The 26,285-nt window shown below is 37.9% G+C and overlaps 1 protein-coding gene across 10 annotated transcripts in view; it reads left to right on the top strand.

Moving 5' to 3' along the window:
- The window catches only part of CTBP1 (C-terminal binding protein 1), a 251,664-nt gene that overhangs the window by 214,369 nt on the left and 11,010 nt on the right, over positions 1–26,285 (top strand). For all 10 annotated transcript variants that reach the window (XM_027815475.2, XM_055717055.1, XM_055716535.1 and 7 more), the window contains 4 exons: positions 10,000–10,144; positions 14,111–14,317; positions 20,145–20,359; positions 24,237–24,367. In XM_027815475.2, the coding sequence (XP_027671276.1) occupies positions 10,000–10,144; positions 14,111–14,317; positions 20,145–20,359; positions 24,237–24,367 (698 nt within the window). The remainder of the gene's footprint in view (positions 1–9,999; positions 10,145–14,110; positions 14,318–20,144; positions 20,360–24,236; positions 24,368–26,285) is intronic.

Below are 26,285 nucleotides of genomic sequence, written 5' to 3'. Positions count from 1 at the left end.
ATAACATGTGGAGGATGTGTTGCACTTTTTTTTTAGTAGATAATAGCAGTCTGCTCTTCAGATCAACACTGTAACATTGGCAGCTGCACCACCTGTATAGTTTTATTCTTTGCATACTGAAATCAACATTGTTTACTTCTGAGACAGGGGAATTCTTGTGTGACATGAATGCCTTGCCTTAGAAACACTCAGTATTTTCTGTTATCAGTGGGATGTAGTAAATTAACTTTACAAATCTTCAGACTGAAAGTAAGTGTGTGTTTCTCAAACGGTAGATTTGGAAAAGCATTTAAATAACTAATGTGTAACACAAGTGATCTATTGTTGATCTTCAGAAGAGTGTTGCATTTAGTGGATTATACTGAAGCTTGCATCCTTTGCTGCTTATTATACCAAAATAATGAATTCTTAGTGAACTCAGTATTATGTCTAGAAAATTGTATTTTTCACTAGCTACCAGTACATCGCCATAGTACAAATTCTCAGTAGTCCAAAGGATGATGCAGTCCTAAAACACTGGGGTTTGCAAAGTACCATTGTTCTGCCAGGTCATAAATTTCTGCAACAGATCACAAACCATTATCATATTGTTGTATTACACTAACATAGACTAAGAGATCAGTTCTATGCGGTGTTGAGTACCATTCACTTCCATGTGAAATGTGTTCACTGTTCATCTGCAGTGAAAAATAACTGTTTTCCACGCATCTTTAGAGATATCTGTATTTTAGTACTGCTTATATAATACATTGTTTGGGAATGGTGCTTTTCTAAATATAAAATTGTTTTCAGGAAAAGTTTTAGAATTAGAAGGTGTATATTTAAGGCAGTATCGAAAATGTTCATGTATTTATGAATGCACATTCCTGGCCATACTAAATGATGTTGTGCTGTTAATTAAAATACAGATTTTGATTATGGATGTTAAATTGTAAAAGGCTGTTGTTCACCCTTGTGAAAGAAGAAATGACTGAAAATCAGGAAAAGGTTTAGTGTTGAGAAGAGCTTGCTGGAAGCAGAAGGTGAAATTTGGTTTTTCTTTCATATGTTTCTTGTCTTTAAGAAGAGATACTGAATCTAATAGTGTAGCAGGTACAGATACATTTAGATTGTCTGAAGTTGCAGGAAGCAGGCCAGAGACGGGGAAATTCAGAATGGGATATAAGAGGTGATTGACACTGTTTGCTATGCATAGATGGAATGTAATGAAAAAAAAAAAAAGAAGACACAAACAGGGAAATGGATGAAAAGGAAAGGAATGAAAGACTACAAAAGGATGGCTAGGAAAATAACCAGTATAAACCCAGCTTGCGCAGTTGGGGAGCCTGTATCACAGGGGTTTGAGGAGTAAACATGAAGAAGGGATTTCTGCTGGTCATGAGAATGTTTCAAGGACAGGATGATGGTTTAAGATACTGTCTTTTAAGGTAGCTGGACAGCAAAGGAAATGAAGTGGTAAAGGGGAATTTGTAGTAGTTTGTGATCCAGCAAAGCGCAAGCTAGACATTTTTCCATAGAGGAGCAAGGAGGCTGAAAGATTTTAACACACACACAAAAAGGAGGAAAAGAAGTGAGGGTTTGAATGCCATTTGTATACAGGGTCAAAAGCAGGACGTTAGCCAAATACTATTATACCTTACTATGTGCTAATTAAAGAAAGTTTTCTCCAGATTGGGTAATGCCCGAGTTTCAGTTCTGCAGCAATTCCCTAATGCCAAAGAGTTCACTTGTCATTCTCTTTTTTTATGGCTGAGGCAATTAAAGTATGGAAAATAAGTAACTTGTTTAAGGTCACAAGTAAATCATAATATGTATTAGAACTTGGCTTCATCTCAGGTCAAAGCATTCATTCCCCATGTCGCTCTTTGGAAGGCAAGTTGGATGGTGAAGATATGTTCCCATCCTCTTGAAAATCAGGCTGCCAGTGCTTAAGTGAATACTGACCTTCACTGAGTGTGACCCAAGGTTTTGAAATAACTTTGCAGTTATAGATGTTTATTACACTTCTTCAGAAATTACTTGTGTAAAGTTTTTATTGATTTTTCTTCCCCCCTGTCCACCCTCCCATCTGCCATAGAAAAAGCAGTTTGTTTTCAAACCAGTCCGAAAGGCTGCAATAGACATGTTTGTACTTCGACTCCCCAAGTTCTGTTTTATTGTAGATGTTGCATGTGGCTATGTGAAGTTGAGCATTATGTTTGTCAAGCTGTATCATGGCATAACTGGGAACTGGATACACTGGATCCTATCAGGAAAATTTATCATTTAGGGCAAAAACTATTTTCAGATTTTGGTGGTTGAATTTCTTTCTTAATAGAGATTGCATTCTGTCAGTAAGAGTTCCTCGCTATATTTAAAATTTTTATTTTACAATTAATCATATGTGAATCAGTTTTCACAGTAACCATCTGAGACTGATTCCAAATGTACATGGTGTTTTGGTTCTGCCAAAAATGCAGGTCCTCATCCAAAAATACATAAAAATAATTAGCTTGCTCCCATCCTTATTCCAGGTCAACTTGCTTTTTTACTGTCTCATGCTCTGTTGTCTCTCCCCCTCTTTTTTTCCCCAGTCCCTTTTCCTTTCAACACCATTCACGTTTATTGCTTTACCTAGCTCCCTGGCAGCCTACCCAGCACTTCTGATTTCTGCAGTATTTCTCCTCCTTTCTACTTCTGTACCTTTGAAAGCATCACAGACTCAAGCACACCCTTGAGGTCTATGTGTTGCCCAAGGTTTTTGGAGTTCAAATTATTTACTCTTTAGGCTTCCTGAATTATGCTGTATATTCTGTAACATGGAATGCACTGTTTAGCTCCAAAGGGCTAAATGTAAACATAATATGCAGGATCTGGTAGTATACAGCTCAATCAAGCTGAGAGGAAAATACGGTGATCCTTGCAAACCCAAATGAGAAAGACATGAAGCACAGCTGGTTAAGAACGATCTTTAAAGCAAATCATATAGGCTGGAAAGAAGTCAAGAGTGAGTGTGAAGCTGTGTACGTTTTGTCATTCTCTTTTCCTGTAATTATGTGGTTTTCTACATCTTGCCTCAGATCAGTTAGAAGAAGAAAACCGGGAGTGGTTTTTTGACTCAATTTATGGCTTCATGGAAATACCTAGTTCACCAGAACATTAAAGAGAGTAAGCTACTTGGTTGGAAGTGGCAAAATTGTCTGGTAAACCTCTGCTCAGCCTTACAAATGATCGAGTTAAGTTAGGATGTATCAGATCCCTTGACTTCTGTTTAAAAAGCACAAAATAGAATCATCTTCACAGGGATATTACTTTTCCATACTTTAAGTAGAAAAAAAATTAAAAGCTGAACTGCCTATTCAATCATGTAGGACTCACAGTCTTTCAATTGCACTTTTACATGGGAATTAAATGTAGAAACAGTTTCAGTCATTACAGTTTTATCGTAAGACTGTTTCAAAGAAGAGCTGAAGAGCTTTCACAATGCAGCAAATGTTTTGAAACTGATACAAGCAAATCAAGAATGGTGCTCTTCAGATGAGTCTGATTTGTTCTGTATGAATGGTTAAGATAATTTTTACAGCTTCAGATTCTTCTTTGTTTAGCAGTAAAGCTGCATTCTTGCATTTGTACAATCAGTGCTGTTTATATTCAAGATGCAGTCACAGCATTTTAGTTTTCCATCAAAATTAAATTCTCAAAGAATATGGACTGAAAGGAAGCCTCCTTGTTCTAAACAGTATGAATATAGGGAAGAAGTTGTCACCTCGGAGCTGATCCAGAACCTTATAAATTTACTGAACTGGAATGAGCCTTGGATCAGACTCCTTATGAAAGAGTTTGAAAAAAAAATAACAAAAGGAAATCCTAAAAACTTCATTATACCTCATTATACCACAAAGTAGTAAACATAAAACTATCACAGTAAGCATGTATACAAAAGCAATGTTTGTATTCAAAGCCCTTCTGCCAACATCTTTGGATTTGCCAGTGGCGATATTACAGGTCAAGTGCAGCATTATAGGAAAGGGCAGGCTGTCAGTGTCGTCTCTGAACTAATGTCCTTTAAAAACCAGAATGGAAGTGCTTCTGTACCCAGGAAGCAGCATAGATCAATCCTACAGACAGATTAGAGTCTAACATAGTTGGTTATCAAGTAACTTTTTCTTTCATTTCCCAGTACTAGGTTTTACTAAGGGTCATTGGGGCTTGAAAATTGCTGGTGATTATTAACAGGTTTTTTGAGACAGAGTTGTGTGGATTGATGCATTGTCATTGGTGACTTTCATGACACAGTGATCATTTGGTATAGATGTTCAATTCGTCGTAGTGTCTGATAGACTTGAACTGAAATAGAGCACAGTTCAGCCTTATTAATAGAACATGTGAGTTAATACACAGAACTCCTGTTAAAGTTTTTTCATTAAAGCCTTTTATTTAGTAGAAGTGTTTTCAGAGTCTGTATTCTCAAAGTGACTTCTGTCGTTAAACTGCATATAACTGTCAGTAAATCCTGGGTTTGAAAGGCTTGCTTCAATATAGGTTTTAAAAGGAAGTTTGCTGTAGGCTGTGCATGCTGTTTATAAAGTTTTGTGTGTGTATTTGTATGTGTATCTATTTTTCAATAGTAAATTTCAAAAAAGTTGAGAAACGGGCTCTTGCATACTTTGTGTGTGTATATATGCAGTTCATACAATGTGTGGATGTATAGGTTTTTAGAGGGTGTTTTCAGGAGCCTGGAAGTAAGTTTTGTTTATGTTTGTATAAAATATTTATACTTACTTGTATTTATGTATAGTATAAACTTAAGTATTAATATTTAGGGTCTATGCTAGACAGTCTCCTGGCTGAATAGAGCGCGTATCATGAAGTGCGTAGGTTACTGACAGTACCATAGATCATAGGAACTGAACATCAAGCTGATGGTCTCATAAAGAGAAACAGGAACTTGTAAAAAGGAGCACAGACCAGCAGTTTTGGAGACTGCCTAAGTACCGTTTGAGCACACTGGCGTTTCTTTTTAGTTTTAACGGCATTAGTTTCACTTGAACCCTTTGTGACGTTCTAGTAAGGCTTTGAGAGCAGCTACAAGTGTGCTGCAGCCTTCCCCTATGTGGCAGACTGTTGATTACAAATTTGACATGCAGCTACAGTTTGCACGTCAAAGAGTGCAAGGCCTACTCAGTTTAGGTAAAGTACATTTTTTCCACCCAAACGTGCAAAATATCTCAAGTCTGCTGATGCTGGAACATAGGGGGGGTTTGGAGATGACACATCAAACTCCAAGTCCAAGAAACGCAATACCCTGTAGTTTCTAGAACCAGATGAAATATACTATAGCACTTTCTGGTGATGATTTTCTAGAAGTGTTATTAGTAAATATTTCATTAAAAAATACGATTTTTTTTTTCATATTCAGTATGTAATTTATAAATGTGTTCTGTCTCTGCATTGAAATAGTTTGGCATTTTACATACTGTGTTATGTTTCTGTGGTCCAGATTTGATCCACAAACCTCTGAGATCAATCTCTCATAGTAAAATCTAGCATCATCTTTAGATGACCAAAGAGAAGGCCTCGCTGTTCTTTTCTTAGCATGTTACAATATGTATATACTTCATTGTAAAAATACACAAGATGCTAGAAGTTATTCCCCAGATAGTACAAGGCATGTGTGTCTCAGTGGTGCCTATGCCATGTTTGACATGATGGCTAAAATAGTCTTGTGCTGAAATAAGGTGAAAAAATAGGAAGAGGTTTTGAAAGGATTTAAACCTTCAGTATTTGGTACTCGAGATTTGTTAAATTCTTTGAAATAGACATGTCTCCTACTATCGTGTCATCTGTTCTCTAAGAGTTGTGGAGACCTGGCACGTTGTGAAAGCAGAGTAGTCATTCTGAGGTTGAAGAACAGCAGAAAGACCTGTCCGAGCGGTTGTGGTTGGAAAGGATGTCAGCTCGTTAAAGAGGGTATGAAAAAGGCTTTCAACAAGCAGTGTGCTATAGCTTCACCTGGAAGTAAGTCTGAAGGTGTAGATATTATTGGGCTACATAATCATTTGGTAACAGAAGGAAGCCAGCTCCTGTCCTGCATTTCAACTTTTGTCTGGGATCCTTTCTTCCCCAAAAGTAGGCTGATGAGGGCAGGAATGATTGTTGAAGGTACACAGCTAACTCTGCTTGTGCTCTATCAAATTTTGCCCGTTACCTTTCCTTGCAAGAGATCATGGAAGAGTATTGTCTGACTGCCACGTACCTAGGCTACTCTGAAATTTCTAGCTAACTTGTTAAATAATGGTATCTCACTCAAATTGACATAAGTTGATATCTTTGTAATAAAATTGTACTAGAATTTGGTGAATCTTGTATCAATCAAGTTCATTATGGAAAATGATGAAAAAACCCACATATACTCCCTGTTTCTCTCATGCTTCCACCACTGGGTGTGCTTCTGTAAGTGTTCAGTGTACTCCTATGCACAGTTATTTTTTCTAAAGATTATTTAATTTTCCAGAACTGTTCATGTTTATATTGGATTTCAGTCTCATTTTCTACTCGGATTTAGTTCAAGTTTTGATTTTACTCGTTGACAAGCTTGTCAAACTTCCGAGTGTGCATTTATTATATGTAATGACTGAGAATACAAATAATTCCAAAATATAGAAACTTCCACTATTAATTTTTTGGCTCTCTTAAGTGGTATCATTAACATTAATCAGTGCTGAATATTTCTAACTTCAGGTTTTCCGCTGCTATTTTCTGCGGTTTTGGCATACTTCAATCACGTGGCCTGTTGCAAAAAGTAACATAGTTAAATTGTTAAATTCATGTGAAATAACACACAATTGCAGAGTATTATATTGCTGGCAATGGATTTCCTTGCTAACTGGTCTGTAATGCTATGAGAGGCTCAAACACTACAAAGAAATTTTAACAGATTTGTCGTTTGTATCTGTTTGTTCCATATCCTATATGATGGGTAAATAACTGCCTGTGGAAATGGCTAGTGTCAGCATTAAGCCATAGCTGAGAAATATTTTTCCTTTTATTGAACACATTCCTAACCTTCCCAATACTTACCCATCTCCTTCTGGTGCCAGACCATAACCTAGATGGGTCCAAAAATGTAGTGAAATTGGTCCAGACTGGTGCTCTTAAGAGTCCATATTACATTCTTGACTGGCTGAGTTAATAAAATATGCATGATTATGAAGTGAAAAGCTGCTTCCCAAATGAAACACTGATTTTAAAACACAAATTTCAGAGCCACTTCAGGTGTGTTTTAATGCCTGTTTAACGCACTACTTAAAGTCGTGGCAGCTCTCTGTCTGCACACACAAAACCACACGCACACCATGGGCCTTTTCCAGCCTGGGAGAGGAAGGTCTGGCTGTCATACAAGCCTTAGGTGGGTCCTTGTAATCTCAGCTACTTCAGGTTTTGCTGTTCTGAAAACTACACAGGGGATGTTTTCTCCTGCGTCACAGCTGCCTAGAACAACCTTGGAGGGATGGGAGGAAATGCATGTGATAAAACACTGGAGGACGTGGCTAATTGGAGAGAACCGGGATATCACAAAGGACTTGAGGACCTTGAGGCTTGAAGTTAGAAGTGCTATGACTTGGAGAAAGAAGTCCTGCTATAAACTTGGGAGTGTGACATAAACGTGTACTTCAAGAGAAGGATTCAGCTTTATGCGTTGGTCAAAGGACCAGCTGGGAGTGTGACAATGGCCATGCAGAAATGTTGCATGTTGTATGAGACTTCATTAGGAGAGATTTCCAGTACATCCACTGCTGCTGACAGTGCTAGTGTTGGTGTAACGCCATGTGGAGGGAGACTTCCAGTAGCACACTGGTGCGGTTGTAGTTGTGGTCACCTGCAGAATTGCTGAGACTTGTATGAGCATGGTGGCGAAGTGTTAGACTTGATCAGGGGGGTAGAAGGGCATCATCCTAGATGCGACTAGAAGGACTAGGCTTGTGAAGTCCAGCCAAATGAATGCTGAGAGGGGATATGATCGTTGTCTATAAATATATTTGGATTCTAAGCACCAAAGAGAGAAAGTACAGTTAAAGCAAATGGCCAGTACTGGTGCCAGGACAAATGGGTGGAAGCTGGGCTGTGAATAGATTGAAACCGGAAACTTGAAGAAATTTCCATATCATTGTAGCTGTGAAATTTTGCAACAGTTTTCTTCTAGGAATTGATGGAATGAAAAAAACCTCCCCACCCTAAGGACATTTTAGGTGGGCACTCAGGTTGTAAGAGGGGCGTTTTCTTGTGCAGACTGCCCCAGGCACCGGCTTTGGCTTGTCTGTACCAACTGTAATGTCGCTGTAGAAGTAAAACCAATAAACTGTTTTGTTTGAGCTGTTACATACAGTTAAAAAAACCCAAAGAAACACGTTCTGATGAGTGCAGTCTTTCTACTGGTGACTGCTAAATGTAATTTCCAAAGGACTTGTTTGTACCATTTAAATCATAGAGTTTTGTGTGTATAATGGTTTATAAGATCAGAGCCTACAGCTGTTCTTTGAATTATGTTGTAGCTGCATTCTTTAAGGATGTGTAATTTCTGATTTTTTTTTTTCAGTTCTTACTCTTAAAAGTAAATCCAAATTCTGCTCGAAGAATTTTGATCTTTATCTGATTTAGAACTGGGGTTACCAATCCAGAAACACCTGCTGAAATAGCATAAATCATTTTATAAAGTATTCAGTAAGAGGTGGTTTGCTATCATTTTTATGGAGTTTGGTTTTGTTCTAAAATTTTTCTTTGTGTATTTTGAATTTTAAAAATTGCTGCTGCAGTTCTTGGGTTCCAACAGTTGTAATCCTCTGTGTGCCAGACTGTGTTTTGCTGCAATAGTTTTTTTTAAAATGATTTATGTTGATTATTCTTACTCATCTTGCAGTACCCTAGAAAATGCTTATATGAGCAGAAATAACTCAGATGACAGAATCTGTACGTGTACCAGACCCAAAAGTCTATTCAATAAGACATGTAGAGCCTCTACAGAACTTCGTGAAGTGTGTGTCATAAGAACCTCTTGAAGTCATTACAGCTAGCTGAGATACTGAAGTTTTTGTGTGTGTTTTGTGTCTTGTAGAATGATTAGGAAGTTAGGTAGTACATTGAAGGTAGAAACACAGGGGTTTTGAACAAGTGAAATAATCCAGTTTGCATATAAAAAGGAAAGTGTTGGTTGTCTTTTCTCCACACCACTTTTTCTTAACCTTTCTTGATTAGGTTGGGTGCACCCTAGCATAATTTGAAAGATTCTCAGATCTGTCAGATCCTCTAAATTTATGTTTGCTTTTCTTTTGCAAAATTTTTGCTTTGGTACGGTTTCTTAGTCCTTGGTGCTGTATTTTATGGATAACGTCTAGTTTGGCATTTCAGACCAATTTATATGACATCCATTTTTTTATCGGTGAGAGCTTAGTTGCAGGATCAGTAAACTAAGGGACAGACGCTTTGTTCTTCTGAATGAATTGGCAGATTTCAGTCTCTGTTGTCTAAGGGTTTTGCAATGATAACTGAATGTTTTCTATTCAGGTATGAAGCGGTCTTAATAGCGCAGTGAATGCTTGTACCACTGTGTGTATGGTGAAGAGATACTGCTCTGTGACTGCATTCAAAACTGAGTGTCAGCTGCCTAAGCATAAAAATCCTTACTGTTTACATGCTTGCTCCCATGTTGTGTTTCATCTGCATGTGCAGATGCAATCCAGTGATGCTTGTACTTAGTGTTTGATATTGCAGAGCCTCTCCTGTGAAATGAGGAGAGTTTTCCCTCTTAAAAAGAACACAAATGCAGGTCACTTAGTTCTTCTGAATGCTAGAATGGATACATGAGATGAAAGAGAGTAACGAGGCTGGAATATGCTTGGAGAAATAACTTTAAAACAAAAGACCTGGATTTAATGCTTTTACAGTCTTATATCTGAAAATATGTATACAGGATTAAGTGGCGATCCTATGAAAGAAAAAAAATGTCTTCTATTTTATTTATAGGTACTAAATGAAGCAGTGGGTGCACTGATGTATCACACTATCACTTTAACACGAGAAGACCTGGAGAAATTTAAAGCACTTCGAATAATTGTCCGAATTGGCAGCGGTTTTGATAATATTGACATCAAATCTGCTGGAGATTTAGGTATGACTATTAAAGACATTATTTTACATCTTATACTTGCCTCCAGAAATCTGATAGCATCTAAATCTTTGCATTAATGTTTTCTGTATATTGTATGTAGGCTGTATAATTTTCTCATCAAAGTGTTTAAAAATCATTATGGAGATACTAGCATTAGTTAATTAAGTGATAATATTAACAGCTTTGTGACAGGATAACAATTCGCCTGTTCAATATAAACCCAAGGAGTTAAGCCATAATTTTTCATCTCTTTCTTTTTTACCCCAATTGTATATTTTAACTACTACTGCTGTAATCCAATCACGAAATATAATTCCATCAGCATGGCATACTACTTCTGTTTGAATAAAAAATGAGAACATTATCAACTATCTGAGACTTATTTATGTTGCGTGAGATTTAGTAATAAACCACTCCATAAAACAGAAATACCGATTTCGTAGAGGAACCAGTTGTTGCTGCTTCAGAATAAATTCAGATACTGGAACTATGAAAGGATGGTGCTTAGTGCAATAGTTCCACTGCAAAAAAGCAGCAGTCCGATTTGTACGTTTCTTACCTTAGGATAAACCATCTCTTACCTGTAACGTAAAGGTCAAACCACCACTCAAATAAATGTCTTACGTTTTCTTCGTTCCTTTTCTAAGGATTTGAGGTGACCAAGTATGTTTCCCATTATGCTCTGGGAAGATCTTGGAAATGTTTATTGCAATGTTACAGTGCTTAGTCCTAGTAATAATCCCATTGATGTAAGAAGGTGGTGTAATATGGTCTGTTTATCAGTAAATGATAGTAAAATAATCACCTGTTTCTAATGGCAGTGTAGTTTGCACAGCAGACAGAGGCTAACAACTTCTTTGTGAGCTTCTATAAAGAAGAGATCAGGTCTGAAAGCATGCAAAGCTGTGCTCCTACATATTGTAAGTAGTCCCACAGTTCGGCGCATCTACTGTGAGCCCCAGAAAAGAAGTATATTTGTAGAGATTGGCCTGGGGTAAAATCCTAGATCAAAAGCCAAATCCTAGATCAAAAGCCAAACCCTAGGTACAGATCAAAAAGCCCGAACAGTCAGCAGTCCAATTTGTGCAGAGAATCCTGATAAGAGGAAGATTTTTTACAAGTTTGTTGACTATTTCTTTCAGTCTTCATGCTGGATTGTAACCGCAACCGAAGCTTATAATTTAAATGCATCCAGATAATTCTTCAAGCTGGTGTACAGCAGATTTAGGAAATTCTCACTTGTATGAAATGCTAAATGGCCACATTCTTCATCATTCAGTTCCTGTGTTGTGGTTAAACTGTTACACAGTGATCCATCCTGTTTGTACATTCCCATATTTACGAAATAAAATTGTCCACTCTGTCAAAAGCCTATTAATAAGTCCTGGAGGGTTTATGGTGTAAAATCTCAGATTTTAATAGCTAGGGTGAAATGATTGGAATTAAATACTAACTTACCACTGATGAGGCAAATGTTCCATTTGTTGAACTAGTGCAAATCATACGCATCTCAATCAGTTAATATGAGTGTTAATTGCTTTTGTAAAAAGCTTTGATTCACTTTAGAAATACAGCATAGAGTTAGACCATAAATCTGAAATATTCCTGAACTTCCATAGTAACTTTCTGATATTTTTCACAGAGCTGTCTCAGGGGGTTATTACTAGCTTTTCCTAAAAAGTGTTTTCACATTAGCAGTTCCTTAAAATGCATGAAAACATATGTTGTGTTGATAAAATCTTTTAAGATCTGATCTGCTTTTTCTCCACTTTATTAATTGTTGACTAGAAAATACATACACGTGAGTGTAGCTGCATGCAAGTGAAGTGAGAGTCAAGGTGATGCCCGTTGACTCCTGCAGTTTTCTGCATTGAACCCATGCACAAAATCGCTGAGAGTGTTGGGAAAAGGAGAAAGGGAAGGAAGCATAGAAGCAATGGATGTGAGATGAGTGTGTGCTATGTTTTGCTATGTGAAATGTCTCTTCATATCCTTGCTTCTCTTGTTGCTTTTTGTGGTTCACCATGTCTCTGCCTTTCAGTAGCCATTTTTAAAGTTGGGGGGAAACAGGGAAAAAGAAATTCCTACAGTTTAGAAGAGAAATTTTCTTTTTCCCCAAATTTCCTAGGGAAGCCTATTAGGGAGGAAGGTGTAAATCGAGTTTATTCCTTATTCCTCTTCCCAAGTATGTAATACAACTCTTTAAGCTTCTTTTAAAGCATTATTTTGTTGATGCCAGCTATATGGAGACTTGCATATTGAATCTGTTTTACCATCTAAAACCTGCATTTTTGCTCCATTAAAAAGGGGTTTTTTTGTATAAACAATACAACTGTTTAATGTGATGCACTTAAAGGGATGTTATTTTTCAGTTTTTGTACTTTTTCCCCCACTGATTTTTTTTTCGATCTTCAGAAAATTGAGTTTCATACTACCATTGATGTTAGCAGGATGCCAAGATTAATTCTCCAGCAAATGATGCTGTTTCATCTTTTTGTAAGTCTAAGAGCAGTGACGCAGCAGATACTATATGTCCACAGCAGAGGAAGGAAAAATAGTTCTGCAGGTTCCTGGTGTTGGTTTTTACTGATCAAAAGAGAGCTGTAAAGAAGTACTGGGCAGCAGAATGAAGGCATTTGACTGTAGAACATTGATAAATATGATATAACCTTATTATTTGTCAGATTACTTATATTACTGTTATTGAAAATGTTTTTTTCTTCCTTGCTTCATAAGATATACTGGCATTTGCTGAGGACTCATTGAATATTTATTTATGTAAAAACCCGAACAACTAGATAGTGAAAACAGTATTAGGGTGTTTTTTAGGATACAGAACACATTTTTTTCTCTGCTGTGAAATTGCATTGTACACTGTGATCTCAGTCAGCAGAACTGAGACACAAACGTTTGTGGGAACTGATGATTAGAGAGACCAGGTAATGTAGTAAATAGAATGAAGAGAGACAAGTCAGAAGGGAGACAAACTCTTACAAGTGAACATTTGCTTAACTGCTGTATATTGAGTACTGGAAGGTAAAAAGCAGGATGGGTTAACTTGCATGCAATTACAATCACCTGTTGCCTGAGCTGTTTTTTGAAGTAAAAAGGAGTATTTTGAGTCTTGAATTAATCTGTCTTCCACAATTGTCTGTGGAAATCTGTAATGGTCTTTAGCTGCTTGATGTTATGCTCTTTTCAACTGGAACTTTTCAGCAATTGGGAACATGGACTTAATTTTGCATTATCTTTACATGCTATGCAGAAGCAGATTTTATATTTCCCTATTGACAGTTAGATGGTTTATCTCTTTAATTTGAGGGACCAGGAAAGGACTTGGATTCTGTTTGTCATAAATCTACAAACCTATGTGCAACACGAAGCAAATTGTCGCTCTCTGTGTTGCAATTACCTATACGTGAATTGGAAATACCAATAGTCATCCTGTGAAGGCTCTATAAGGGTTTCTGTCATTATAAATTATTTAATTTTTTTTTATAACTTGTATAGATAGCTTTTTGGAGGGTATCTGCTCACTGGTGGAAAACTAACTCACACAGTTCAATCTAAACAATTATAATTAACTGCACTGTTGAGACCAGGGCAGATTTCTCTTTGCTATTCAGAACACCTAACTCAGTGTGCATCTAAAATGCTTACCAAGACTTGTGTTCTAAGCTGACATCTTCAGTACTTTCCTTTTGTGGTTTCTGTTATTTGTTTACTGTTTGCCTTAGTTTGCAAACAGAATAAAAAGCAATAAAAAATAAGAAAAAAATATTTGCGCATATTTATCAACCATTATGTCAAGTAGTCTGTCTGCCATTACAGTCAGAAACTTAGTATTTCTGCAGAACAGGTGTTGAAATATCTGTAAATTTAAACATCATACTCGTGAGTTTCTGTTAAATGGGAAAAAGTAAGAAATGTTTGGCAACTGGTATCTTTTCCCCCGGTTCTTTGCAGGGATCGCAGTGTGTAACGTGCCAGCTGCCTCGGTAGAAGAAACGGCAGATTCTACCATGTGCCACATTCTGAACCTGTACAGGCGAACCACCTGGCTTCACCAGGCTTTGCGGGAAGGCACAAGGGTACAGAGTGTTGAACAGATCCGGGAAGTGGCTTCTGGAGCTGCCAGGATCAGAGGGGAGACTTTGGGCATTATTGGATTAGGTATGTTGGCTTGAGAGGTGGTTTAATACTCCTCACCTTCCGTTGCTTTGAAAACATTATGAAGATTTGAGCTATAAAAATGGAACACTTAATTCAGTCTTTTCCATGTCCAGCATTCTGTCTAATACCATTTAATTCCTGGTGTTTATATGTCTCAGATCTTTTCCCCTTATACATCATCATTTCCCTCAGAAAACTCACTTCTTTGCTGATACTGTCTCAGTTCTTTGAAATTCCATACATCTTTCTGTTGCTATATTGCCTGCTCTCAGGCACACTGGTGGTAAGAGAAGGAGATGCCATCACTTCCCTTTTCCAGGACAAGGCTCCTGCTACTTCAGCCCAGTGTCACATGTATATGTTGTATTTCTTATCTGTTGTCATATTTGGCCCTGTTTGTGCTTTTTTCCTTTTGCTGTTTTTAACATCCCTGAAAAGCCTTTGCTGCAGTAACAGCCTGCAGAGCAGTTATATTGTGCATTTGGTTGAGCTGCATCTGAAATGGTATTTCAGCTCAAATGAGAGGAAAAATATATGCAAGAAAGTTTGAAATGTTTCCAGACCTAATAAAATCACCTACTTTACCTCTCGGAATGGCCCTAAACGTTTCAGCATCTAACAGATGGACAGGCTTGCTTGAGATGAATTAATTACTGTCTGTTACAGAAGTAGAGAAGAAAAACAAGCAAGTCAGTTTCTATATAAAAATTATTCAGTCATGTGCTTGTCTTATCAAAGATCTGATAGATTGTGGATGTAATTGCTGTGGTATTCATCCACAGGAATTAATAATATGATTTTGACAACAAGGCATCATACTTAAATGACTGTTCCAGTTACACATTGCTGTCAAATAATTCAAACCACAAAATCTTACTTTTGGAAGCTGAAAATAGCCTGGCGTTTCGTAGTGCTCATTTAAATGAGTATGCAACACACCAAAAACATCTTCACAGTCAGAGAATTGCCTTTAAAATATGACTTTCAAGAAGTTAGTCATGAAGTTGCTTTCTCAAATCTATACCCATGTAATTATGTACCTCATTTAAACACACGATTATTATGCTCACAGTGTCTGTACGTGAATTATACAGTCACTTGCAGTGTTTTAAAAATGGAAAAGCATACCTAGTATTGGAAACTGAAGCCTTGGCTCATATGCTGTGTTCATATTTGCTGGAGATACCTGTCATATTGGCATTGCATTTTTTGTGTTGAGCAAATTCCAGACTGAGATTAGAAAAAAAAGTAATTGATTATTGGATTCCTTAAGTGAATTTTGTGTGTGTTATTTCTGTTGTGAGTGACTGGAAAGTATAAAGAAACGTGGATAATCAGATGGCAAATATGTGAAGCTACGTAGAATGCTAGTTTCTGGTTTTAGTTTCAAAAAGCAAGCCTTTTGTGTGCATAGTATAGTAAAAGGCTAGTACAATCTGATTTTAAAGGTAGACACCAGTTACAGTTATTAACCAGTCATTTTCTCCAGACTTCTGTTGTTCCTATTTCTTTTCCTACAATAGAATAATCACAATTCCAAGGAAAACTAACTTTTAAAGTCAGTTATGAAAACTTCCATGGTTTTTTTGTGCTTGTACATGAATAAGCAGAACATTTTGATTCCAGCCTGTCCTAACAAACTTCTATGTAGCTATGTATTAACGAAAAATAAAGATGTGGTCTTAGAAGATAGGGAAATAGGGCTGTACTAGACTTCACATTCGAGCACTTCAGGCACTTAGGCTGTGGCATGCACTCTTTTCTGTTACAGATTACTGCAAGAGGCTACCTGTCTCTAGTTTCATACTGAAACGTGTATTTACAACCACCTTCAGAAGACTGTTGCCCTTAGGTTGTGTTTGTCTACTAGTGGCGTCTTCCCACATCTGTAGTTTTGCCTCAGTTTATTATTTTACTGTTTAGAGATGTCAGTGTCAGAAGTGATGAACCACTAAGAGACTATGCAGTAAATGCACTGCACACAAAACGATTCCCATCATCTGTTACTAAGTCCTTCTTGTCTCTAGTTCTATGTAGTGTCGTTATTTCTGTCGTTTCTCATTAATGTGTCTGAGATCATCGTGTATCTCAACCACAGTTACGTTCCTCTACTCATGTCTAAAAATTGTCTCTTCAGCAGTGGGTTGCTTAAATTTATCACTTTGCTGCTGCAACAGCTAACTCTGAACCTTCATCACATCTGTTCCTGGGCTTTTCTCTTGTTTTGCCAAAGAGAAACACCCTAGCTCTTGCATATCTCTGTGCAAGGGAATGACTCCAAAGCTTCAGCTACTCTCTTCCTTATCCACTGGTCTAGCCAAGTTTCATGACTCACCTGCCTTCTTTCCATCACCCACTCTTTTCTTTGCCTTCTCTCATGCATATTCCTGTTTTGACACTTGGTCTATCCTGCTTAATCCTATTACTCCATGCTTTTCCTTTAAAGTTAACCCTATCTCTTAGCCTTGGCTTGTATTGAGCTTGTAAAGATAAGCAGAGAGTCAAGAGCATAAAATGCCTCCTTCGTTTGCTCGTTGGGTACCATCCATCATTGTTGTGTTGTTTGGTTAGCCTCTGAGCTCCTTAGGGCAGAGCCTGTGTTTCTTTCTGTCTGTATGAAGTGTGTGATTCTTTGAGCTTTACATAAATAATATCACCTCATTAAACAGCTGTCTTTGTCACTTTTAATCTTTATTACTATCCAGTGTCCTATATTTCAAGTGATGCATCACAAGCGTGGATAGTAAGCTCTACATTAAAAAAAAACCCAGCAACCTACCTTTGCACCTTGTATCTAGACATGTAGGGTTTTTTTATAGGAGAGTATTTATGAGCAGCAGCATGTAAGTACTTGGGTGAATAGATAGCTGGACCTGGTTCTGCTGTAATGATGATTTTACAGCAGTGAAGTCACACTCCCTTCCCCTTCCTTCCCAGTTACAAATGCTGATGACTCATAGCTAATGCATTTCCTCACTCGAGAGGTGAAATTCCTCCAAATACATCTGTCTCCACATCGTAATAAATGTCATCACTCAGTTTGTCTTTCCTCACCTGCTATATTCTCCCAACAGTCCCACAGTCCTGACTAGATATGGCCCGAAGTTCTGATCTGCATTATCAGACAATATTAAGGCTTAAGAGTTGGATGGTATTACTGTGCAATAAATGGTGTGCACTTAGCAGTCCTACTTGTTCTCTTACGTGCTCAGCAGGAAATGTAACGAAATTGTACTCTGCACATTGCAGAGTTTTCCAAGAGGGAGGAAAAATTACCCAGATTCTCCATTACTGTTGCATAGGCAGGAAGGAGCTGCTAAGTGAAAGCACTTTTTCTTTCCGTGGAAGTCTGCAGGCAGGTCATCAACATTTCCACAGTATCAAGGGCATTTTATAAATCTTTGTAATACTGGCATAGGATGTGCTTTCTTTGCCCAAGGGCTGAATGGGCGTCATTGACAACTGCAGCTACTATACTGTCACACTCAAATGAAGTCATTGGCAAGGGCAAGGTCAGAGACACCCACGGACCGAGGAGCTCGGAGGCTTACCGGGAGTGGATGGGTCAGACTATAACAGGAGACCCAGGTGTTTTTAATGAGCCTCTCCACACTTCTGGTGTCACTGAAAAGATGCATGGGCTTTGCTAGAGCTCCATGTAAATCTCTAATTTATAAAATAGACTTTTTTTGGCTTTCTGCTTTTTTTGCAGTTGTATACAACATACATTTTCTGCATTCTTCCCACACTACAGGCCAAGAAGTTCATTTAATATTTTGAACTTCAGAATTTTCCTTGCCTGGAAGCAGCTAGGAATATTCATAGCAATTGTATTATGATTTTGAGAGAGTTATCCTGAAGGTAGGATGCTTCGTATGCTGTTCTGTTGTTCTTGATGTGCTGAGGTAGGTTTTGAGCCCTCCCTCATGCCCAGGAGAGTCGTGTATAATAAAAGTTTTTCAGGAAGGGGAAAAAAAACATCGTAGGTTTGTGGTTGTATTGTATTGTTGGGCAGTAGTTGAGAAAGGAATTGGCAAATTACATCAGTCCACCCATGTATTTGTCTAATGACTAAGACTAAATATGAATTTTCAATTGTGGAAGAGTTTTATCCCATAAAATAATTGTAATAGGACAGTTCTGGCTAGAGGTACACGCATATGATTCAGAAGGAAACTTAGCACGCATTGAAGGCGGCTTTGGTTTATTAGCCTGGTTGCAATGAATAGAAAGTACAGCTGAACTGGAGAGTCTGTTGTAAGAGATTTCACTGTCATGAATCCCCTCAGGTATTAATGTTGTAAAGAGTGAAAAAAAGAACAGATGACAGAATGTTGCATGTGAAAATGAATGGAGCTGGAGTAAAAGCTGTATGCTTCGTTTAACAAAAAACAAACAAACAAAAAATAGTGTCACAGTTGTGTGACTTGGTTCCTTGAGCTGTGAACATGCCAAAGCTTGAAAATAATAGGGTTAGAAAATTGTCCCAATTCAAGTTTATAAAAAACAGCTTCGAAATTGAATAACATGTATGCAAGTACTGAAAGAAAAGTTTGAGGAGTATTTTAACTTCGTGTCCCCAAATAAAAGCAACAGTCCCCATCAGATGGACATACTGTTTAATATTCCAAGCACATCTGTTACTAAGCACTGTGGAATTGCAGTGTTCATGTTAAATGATCAACAAAAAACCTTTCTTCCTGTGGCGGCTTAACTTTATTCAAAGAAAAACTGAAAAGCAGAGGGAAATACCTTCAAGCACAGTTGGAAAGAAATGGGATTTCCCTGTGTTAATTTGATGCTTTTTTGAACTAACTCAGATGTTGAAAAAGAAAACTTGTTGACTTTTTTTCCCCCCCTCAAACGATTGTTATGGTGGGTCTAGTGATGCTTTTGAAGTGTCTTTATTTAACATTTGTGATAACTCTAACATGAGAATCTAGTGTCTCTAACATGAGAATCTTCTAACCTGAAAAGTCTGTTCTTCCTGGTTCTTCGAAATACACTTACTCTGCGCTCACTTACCACTTACTTTCTATTTTACTGGTAGTGTGTCAAAGGGAAATACACACCTCCTGATATATGTGCCACGGAGTCATGCCCATAGAGCAATTCCAGGCATAACTCGGAAATACGACAGTAAGGAAAGTGGAACAGAGAAAAGCTAAGGTCAATGTGAAAACCAAATGGTACTGCACTCTTCTTAACTAGGTGCCATATGATGGACTGTATTTATTAATCATTTAGGTAGATGGATACAAATTTTTTTAAAGCCTTAGATGACAGGATTCTTGTAGGCATTTTAATGCTGAAAGAAAATGAAAGAAAATACTAGGTCAGAAAGGAGATTCCATGCATTGAGAATAGTTGAGCTTCAGATTAAACAAATTATCTTCTATTGCATGCATTTTTTAGGATTAATTTTATAGCTTTTTATTAAATCCAGCTGGTCTGACATGGGTAAGAGTAAGTCCTTGGCAGGGTGTGTTTACAGGCGGTAGTGTTTTACCGTAAACAGGCCCAGCAGGCGAACCCTTGTATTACACAGATTATTGCAGATTACGTGACATCTTCTGGCATTTCAGATCTCCGGTTGCAGAAGGTGCAAACCTCCTGCTTTGTTTTGAACAAGGCAGCGTGAAACAGCCCAGACGTAACTTTCCTGATCTTAGGGATGATTTCAAGTGGCATGGGAGCTGCCTTTTTTTTCTTAATCCTCTTCCAGTTGCTGTACAGAGAGTATGGTTTGATACAAGCATTTGCAATAGGAAGGAGAAGGCTACTTACACCAGCTGCTTCACATGTGTTCTCGTTGCTTATCTTGTAGGGCGTGTTGGGCAAGCAGTAGCACTACGTGCCAAAGCCTTTGGCTTCAGTGTGATTTTCTATGACCCATACCTCTCAGATGGCATGGAGCGTGCTCTGGGACTGCAGCGGGTGAGCACTTTGCAGGACTTGCTGTTCCACAGTGACTGTGTTACCCTGCACTGCAACTTGAATGAACACAATCATCATCTTATTAATGACTTCACCATAAAGCAGGTAATAATCTCTGAGGGTGCACTCTACACCAGTTGGTAGTGGTTGCTGACACTGTATAGCGTTTATTTGTGTAAACAGGCAGATTCTCATTTGAACGAGATTTTTTTCCCTTTTGCTGCTTTGAGAATAAGTAAGTTTGTAACCGATTAGGAAATAGCTGTAGTTTACGTATTGTTGCTTTTATTGTCTTTTTTGCATTTGTGAAAATAATTTATTCTTCTTAACGTTGCTCAGATTAAATAAAAGTTACAGTTATGTAAAAGTACCCTTTCTATGTCTTCTAGTAGCTGCTTCGTTTACCTGTGTGTGTTCAGGTAGTGATTCTGCCTTTCACTCTTGTTCCTCAGTTTGAGTTATTTAGCTGCAGTTGAAGGATTGTGACTAAATGGCTCCCCCCTGTGCTCAGCCCTGATGCTTGCAGAGCACTTCATGGATGGATCACATTTACAGCATTGTATTATTTGGAAAAATAATGTTTCTTGCAATTAGTACTGATCTCTCCCAAAAGTTTTACATAATATTCAGATAACTTCAAAATCTAGGTTTAGTAACTGTTCCGTTATTGACTAATTCAGTGTAAGCTTTTTCATTTAAATGGCTAGCTTCTGACTCCAGCCTCAGCGTGGTTAACAGCCAGAAATAGAATGTTGAGATCTAAGAATCTAGATAGTGTGCAGGAAAGAATCTCTAAGATATTATAGTTGGTTTTGCTGTTCTTTATATAGTAGTGTTTGTATGTGTTAGTAAAAAATACCAGTAGCACTCTTTTGCAGTAAAATTACTACTTGGCTTCTAAGAAACAGTTTGCACCTACTGCTCTTGAACTTCAGAAGAAAGGAAGTAATCACTGCATGGGTTCCATAGTCATGTAGGATTGTGGCAGAAAACTGACAACATAATTGCTTCTTGATTTTGAGAGGTTAGGGATTTTGGAGATCCACCCCAATATAAATACTGGGATTTAAAACTCCAAAAAAATAAGAAGTTTGAAGTGCAGATCTCTTCGGAGAACAGAGCTCTGTCACCCTGCTCTTGAACATGATCTTTTGTTGTGTGCTCAGGTACATTTCATGGTTATTACGTGGTTAGATGTCTTTGCAAGCCAACATCTAGACCCAAAGAGAATCATGCTGAATTCAGTGGGACTGTCTGAAAGCTGGCTGAGCAGTGGTCCCTTGTATAACAGACTGAAACTTGGGCCAGTGTATCTCAGGAAGTTTTTGAGTGGAGGTGGATAAATGCAGTGAGCTTTGGAGAGGGCTTAGTGCATTAGTCAGAGAAGTGAGTGATACCATCTGAAATTAAATACATATAATAAAGTCTGTACTGGAAAGGATGTCATAAGCATTTATGCTGCCATTTGTTACCCTTCATGATTAAAGCAAGGATTAAAATGTTAGGAGATAGTTCTTGCTTTAGATAAACATTTGGATGAAGCAGTCTGTATTGTAACCACTGTTGTGAAAACCATGAAATTGTAACACTTCTGGCTGCTTAGTTTCTGTAGAGCAGATCTTCTAAGTCAAAAAGAGCAGAATAGCTTTTTTAGGCTGACAGATGTTAGAGTTGGCCTAAAATTTTTATTGTTGCATGCCACTGTTGACCAGTATTGCATGCTCATGTAAAATCAGTTTTTAAGGAAAGTACAGAGAAGTATGGTGCATCTCATTTCACTGAAGTTTCACCCTGAATTTTGTTTACAATCTGAAATTGCATAACTTTAAAATGTCCTTGAAAGTTGGTGTCAATCTTCTCTTCTAGTAGCTTTTCCCTTTAATTCGTCAGCATTCTGCCTAGCCATCGTGCTTGGCCTTGCAATCCCAGAGCAGCTCAGAGAAACGTTCCAAGCTTGTGTGTGTTGAACCCACAGTAATCAAGTGCTCTTAAGAGAAGCTGAGGTCATCTTTAGTTTTACAGATTCGAGAAAAAGATGCTGCAATTTAAATGCAAGACATTTTTAAAGCAGCTCTGCAGGTTAATGTAGGTGAATTCAACAGCTGTCAGCAGTTCTAGCTGTAAAGCTCCTTCAAGCTTCCACCTATTGTTAAGGGTCATCTCCAGCTGCATCCACCCTTATAGTTTATCATGAGTCATGTAGTTCATTCCCACCGGAGTGCATTTATGCAGCCATGTTCTGTTTGGTTTGGGCTTGTCTTTAGAGTTTTGTAAATAGGCCTAAAATGAAAACTCAAGCAAGGTTATTAAGATTAGACAGAAAATTTTAGCAGGGTTCACTTTGATTAAAATTTTCACATCCTTCAAAGTACATATAACTACACCAAGCTGTACTTAAAACTCAGTTATTTATTTGCGAGAGCACAGACATAGGAAGGATGGATGAGCTCCTGTGAGCCTATATGATGTCTGTGCAGCAGGTGTGATTGTCACCTAGGTGAGCCCTTCTGTGCTAGTTTTGATCTAGTTCTCACAGCTGATTTAAGTAATGGAGATGCAGTGATGGTTCCCATCAGGAATGTCTTGTTCTTACTAGACAAGATCATGGGCCTTGCTTCTTCACTGTTTGAATTCCCAAGTTAATGACACAAAACTGGAAGGAGTATCCCTTAGTTTTACTCGTGTAAGTGGACTTTGGTTTTGCTATACAGACCAATGTCTATTTTCTGCTGTAAGCACAGGAGTCTGCAAATGGAGAGAGACTGGGCCACACTAAACCTAGTGAGTTGGCCAGTGAAATATGGTGGGGTTTTTTTCTTATAATCTTACTGCAAGCATTTGCATGTTAATTGTTTAATGTTTCCTATAATCTGATGTAACAACAAAAAAAAAAATTAGTAGCTGACTTTCATCCAAACCTCCTTGCTGTTCATGAATTTGGCATTTTCAATCAGACTTTTAGAGCATCCATTTACATAAGCTTTAGTTTGATGCGTAGGTTTCATGTAGTTGACTTGGTGTCAAAATGTTGGGGTTTTCTTGTTCTTATGGTGAGAGATGGAGTCAGTACAAAATGAGATTTTTATCATTCATCACCATGATTCCTCCTCTTCATATGCTTACCTTCATGCACAGAAATGCTGCTGAGATCAGAAGCTGTGTTTGAGACATCTGGTAGAAGATGAAGTATTAGGGTGGCTGGAAGCAGGATGTAGTGATTTATTTTTTTTCAGTACCATCTCTCTTATTTGAACCGCCACTTTGTTTTCAAGTTGTGGATATATTATGGTGTAAATTCTTGTAGTTCTCTGTACACAGTGTCATCTACAATGCTAATCTGCACAATGCACAGCACAGCTTTTCTCCTGGGCACACAGCGTTCTCAACCAAATTCATTTTCATGCCTTTTAATTGAATAATACAAGAATTCTTTAGACCTTTATTTGAAAAATCTCACAGGGAGGAGGAAGCTGAAGTAACATAAATAAACCAGATCTGCTGTGTTTTGGCAACTAACGGGAAAAGTGTTTGAAAATCCAAAAGCATTTATTTCTGTGAAAAATTCATGTAGGCTTTTATTTGTGTGAAACTTGAAAACCACAAAATATGAATTTGTTTAAGAACGTGCTGTAGTTTGTCTCATGCAATTTCACAGTGAAATAAAAAGGCATAAAATGATCTGTCACTTTCATATGCACAGTTGTATCTTTTGATCATGTTACTGCACAATATCTGAAACAACGCTTCTATTAAAAGACACTGCTTACAAGAAACAAGGTTATTAAGTGCTGTGAAATAGCATTTTGTTAGAAGCATCACATTTTGTGGTACTTTCCAATGGAAAGGGAAGACAACTGTTACAGGTTAAACCAGCTCAATAGCCTTTGTTGTAATGGATGCTTCTTTTGAGTAAAAAATAATGCCACAACGATTTTATTTCATTTATTTTTATTTCATCATTCTTGTTTTTAACTTTCCCTAGATGAGACAAGGGGCTTTCCTGGTCAACACAGCTCGAGGTGGGTTAGTAGACGAAAAAGCACTTGCACAGGCCCTGAAGGAAGGAAGGATACGAGGGGCAGCCTTAGATGTACATGAGTCAGAACCATTCAGGTGCTTTTCCTTTTCTTTTCTTTTTATTTTGTTCACTTTCTTATTTTTAAGTCTTAGTGCATGATACAATCAACAGCAACAAGTAAATTGAGTTTGCCCTTCATTTGATAGCTAAATATTCCGTAGTAAAGCAACATGAATCTGTGCAGCACTGGACTAATGCAAATGTAGATGGAGCTTGTGTATGTGGTCAGAAGTGAAAAAAGCGACATCCCTCATTTGATTCCTTTAAAAAAAATAGCCAGTGGGTTTATTTAGTAAAAATAGCAGGGACTTGGGTTGAAACCCTGGGAGTGGCTTTGTGTCATGGCTTTGAGGGGAGTGCTCCTTTGTCATTGATGCAACTCTGGAGGCATCTAATGGCAATGCTTGAACAGACTCTTTCAGAAGGCAAAGAGTTGGAATAACTACTTTATGACACCTTTCTGGAGGAAAAGGCATACTTTTGTCCAGGTCACCTCTGCAGGAAAGCCATAAATGTAACAGTTGCAAAAAAAGTTAAGGAAGGTGGTCGGAGTGCAGGTTTCATATTGTCTTGCCCTTTATCAGGATAGTAGTAGCTCTGCTGTCCTTAGCAGAGCCAGTAGCACAAGCCTTAGTTTTTGAATGACACTGAGAAGTCCAGTGTTTTAGGCAGAAATGTACCACTCCCCAAAGTGGCATTGGTGTTAAGATATCAGCTCTCCTGATCAGAAACGAGCCTATTTGATATGTTCTTGAGTCCGGCTTCTGAGTTAGTTATGAGAACAGACTGCTGTAGCTTAGTGCTTGTATCTAACAAGCCTTTTTCGGTTCAGTCTGGGCAGGGAGAAATGTTAATTTTAACTGGAACAATGTACGTAAGTTTTTGAAAAGGAACAGATTCAGGACTTGAGGGCAGGTTGTAAAGACAGGCAAGAGGATAGAATCTCTCATAGCAGCTTGAGGAGTGGGGAGATAGAAGCTTTAAAAAAAAAAAGTAGTATCCTTTTAGGTGAATTTTTATATCTACCAAGACACAATGCCACATCACAAATATTTAATTTTATTTATGCATATCCTGCATTCATTTACCTCTAAATGTAGTCATTACAGTGCAGTAGTGCTGTGCAAAGCCAGAGTCTTAACAGCTCAAGGGTCTTTCAGCTACATACATTCTTCCCAATTCACATCTCAGATCTGTAGAAGCAGACCATTGCACCTATAGGAAGCCCCATTTGCTGCATGGAGATGCCATCTGCAGAGATTCAGTTGCAGGATTACAGCCACAATTTCCTTTGGCTTCAGTGCTGCATGTCTATCTGATCGCAGCATGCAACTCTGTATTCAAGAGTTTTGCCAGATACTCTGATGTTTATTGAACTACAGATGAATTCTATCATTTCATGAATTATGACCAACTCTGAAAGCACGCTTTTGTCTTAAAATATTTGTGCTCCTGTTGTTGACTGTAAGTTTATTAAAACTGGAAGTAAGTAGGAGGAGCAAGCTTCCATTATTTTCAGGTTCTTCACTCTATATCTGTGATAGCACTTTTGCACAGATTCGTTACTTACTCTGAAAATCAATCTGTAAATTTCCTTCTTTCTGTGGAGTTTCTATAAAGGAACAGGAAAGAAAAAGTAGTTAAAAATAACACCCCACACCCCCCCAAATTATCAAAAAAAAAAAAAAAAAAAGTTGAGGCTGCTGATGGACACACATCTTACTTGGAAGTAATTTTAAGATTTTTTTCTTTAAATGACTGTCACGTTGACAGTGACTGTTGAGAGAACAGAGCTTTGTTGGCTAATGCAGTAAAAGTAAAACTGTGATGAAATGGAGAAATGGAATGGCATCCTGAATTGATTTGTGTCTTGCTTTATGCATTTTTGCACCAGAACTGCAGTGGCAGTGGCTGTAGTTAGCAATAAGTGCATTGGACAGAAGCTGATGTTGC

This window comes from Falco cherrug, chromosome 1 (genome assembly GCF_023634085.1).
Source record: "Falco cherrug isolate bFalChe1 chromosome 1, bFalChe1.pri, whole genome shotgun sequence".
Lineage (NCBI taxonomy): Eukaryota > Metazoa > Chordata > Aves > Falconiformes > Falconidae > Falco > Falco cherrug.
The sequence above is the reverse complement of the archived record's forward strand: the minus strand, read 5'-3'. Positions and strand labels throughout refer to the sequence as shown.